At 35.3% G+C, this 2,662-nt stretch overlaps 1 protein-coding gene across 1 annotated transcript; it reads left to right on the top strand.

Annotated features, from left to right (window-relative positions):
• The first annotated feature begins 768 nt into the window (after positions 1-768).
• On the top strand, positions 769-1,416 carry LOC142349075 (T-cell-specific guanine nucleotide triphosphate-binding protein 2-like). Its single transcript, XM_075400488.1, has one exon. The coding sequence runs from the start codon at positions 814-816 to the stop codon at positions 1,414-1,416; it is 603 nt and encodes a 200-aa protein (XP_075256603.1). The 5' UTR covers positions 769-813.
• The last annotated feature ends 1,246 nt before the right edge of the window (positions 1,417-2,662 follow it).

Raw genomic sequence — 2,662 nt, 5'->3', positions numbered from 1 at the left:
TTATCAAAAATTATAAGTTAGAGTACAGTTTGCAGATGCTTGTTCCCTCGCTGCCCCATCCACAGTTTCATTAACATCCTCCGAACATATAGCCATGTTACTGCTTGTCGGCGTAGCTGCACTTGTTCATAATTTCAGTCTCTTTGGGGGAGCCTCTTATGTATAACTAATTTTTTACCCCCGTTTAATTTGTCCGATAACATTTTCCGCCGGCTGAAGATAAAATCCTTATCGTCGAAATAAATAAATTTTACAATTATTGGGGGTTATTCCGTTTTTAAAAGGCTTCAAGGGATGACATGCCTTGATTCTATCAGGCGTAATTTGATAATTGAAGTAATGGTAAATTGCTTTGAAAACATCATTATATAGGGTTTTGCCAAATGGGTTAATTGGGAAGTTTTTGAAAATCAAGCAGTCTTTACTTGAGTATTTTTCTTGGGCCGACATACGATTTTGAAGCTCATCAACGTTTTTGTTCAGTATACGAATGGTATATTCTTGACATTTGACTGTTTGCTCAAGTGATGTAATTCTGATCATAAGTTCTTTAACTAATTTAGTCTTTCGCAGTTTTCGTTTGACCCATTTGCATTAACAGGATCTGAATTAGCCATTTTGTATGCAGAAAGTATAGTTCAAGACAATAGTATGGCCTTGAAGTTCGAATGCTGATAAAGAACCGACTGATCGCTAGCTGCTCATTTGTTGGTCTGATGTTTTGGTCAATTTCTTGATCCAGTAGCTGAGAGGCTGCAAAACGATTATGAAGATCATTATAAACGTTATCTGAAAAATCTTCGCTTTCCAAGAATGATCAATGTGGCTGTAATTGGAGCAATAAAACAAGGAAAATCAACTCTTATCAACACAATCTTGGACTACAAGATCAACAACAAAACCGGCAAGTACCCAGAAGTAGCTGCGATTGTGAAAGAATCAGGATCAACCACACAAACACCTGCGCCCTATTCGAACCCATTATTGGAAGGAATTGTTGTTTGGGACATGCCAGGAATCGACGGATTCTGTCACAAAATGGACGAATATTTGGATAAATTTGAAATAAATTCGGATAAGTTTGATTTCTTCGTAGTAGTTATCAGTGGCGAAATTACAACTGACGCTGGGCATTTGATTAGAGAGCTTTACAAGCGCGAAATGCCCTTTTATCTCGTTCGAACTCATGTTGACGAAACTATCAGAAAAGGGCAACGGTTGAGGAAAGAAGAAAGAGATGTTTTCAATGGGGTTCGGGACGAACTTCATCAACAACTGCATCTTCTAGGTCAAAGCTTTGAGCCAATTAATGGATCGGTTAACATTAAATATGAACTTTATCTAGTTGACGGTCTTGAGCGAGATCGTTACGATATGAAGAAACTTCTAGAAGACATTAAAAATGATTTGCCTTAAAAGTCGCGGCAAATTCTTCTGCGAAAAATTGATGAGTGTTGGAGAATAATTTTGCGATCAAAGAGAGAACAGATTCAAAAAGATTCAGAAAGGGCAATTAAAAGCTGCGCTATGAAGGAAGCTTTCCCTTTTCGGGGGAAAAGCTCGGAGGCTGTACTCTTCATTCAGCGATGGCTTCACATTTTTGAGCTTGCGAAAGAAGATATTCAAAAAAAGAAAATAAAGAAAAGAAAAACATTGTTAATTCCTTTGAGTATGAACTATAAAATACAGAACATAGTTTAAAGGCAATGTAGTGTTAAGAAGTATAAATGAAACAAACGTCACATATTGTGAAAGTTTAAAATTGTATTAAATTTACAATGTGCTAAAATATCGACAAATTAAGAGAGATGAATTATAATTGAGAAAATTTTTTTTTTAAAATGCTAATTCTACAATTAACATTTTCGAGAAAAGAGAATATTTTAAAAAATGCTAATCCTCCAATTAACATTTCATAGAAGAATAAAAGACGCCCTAAAACTAAATCAAATTAAGATTAAACTTGAAAGATTTGAGATTAGAATTCAATTCAGAAACCGTTGGGTCTTTTAGAAACTCATTCCAGAAATGACTTTTTATTGTAGTTTTGAGAGCCCGCTTTTTAGGGATATTGCGCCTCAAGGTGAGAGGCAAATCGTTATACCAGTCGATTGGTTTTTTTGAAAAACAGTTTTGCATTATATTTGTTTTTTGGTTTGCTCCAAATGACAGCTTGTTTGTACGATCATTCAATTTAGCACTTAGGGTGGCTAACTTGAGTTCATCGAAAGCTGGTAGATCTGCTTTTAGAAGCTTTATAAAATATATAATAACCCGATATTTTATGAGGTATTCTACTGGTAAGATTTTGTGTTTAGATTCTGAGTGTATCGACCAAAACGGAATATCGTTAACTGATTTCAACCACGTTTCTGAGAAGCCCGAAATAAAATTGTCGCCTAGGTCAGATAGAAAATTCTTAAGGAGCAACCTTTGTCCAAGCACGCTTTGACAATTTTGATGTAGAAACTTTACTTGATCGTTGTATGTTTTCATTAAGGTGGTAAACTGCGTGTAATTGAGAGGTGGCCCTGAGTTTAATTCTACGTCACCTGACAAGAACAAAAGAAATCTAATGACAACCAAGGAGTAAAGAAAATTCCTTAACAGGCAGGTAAAAATGATCTTCTTTTTTGGATACGCGTTATTATTAGACATGCAC

This window comes from Convolutriloba macropyga, chromosome 11 (assembly GCF_964194025.1).
Source record: "Convolutriloba macropyga chromosome 11, txConMacr16.3, whole genome shotgun sequence".
In the NCBI taxonomy this organism is placed as follows: domain Eukaryota; kingdom Metazoa; phylum Xenacoelomorpha; order Acoela; family Convolutidae; genus Convolutriloba; species Convolutriloba macropyga.
Note: the sequence above shows the minus strand (reverse complement) of the source record. Positions and strands in the feature narration are given on the sequence as shown.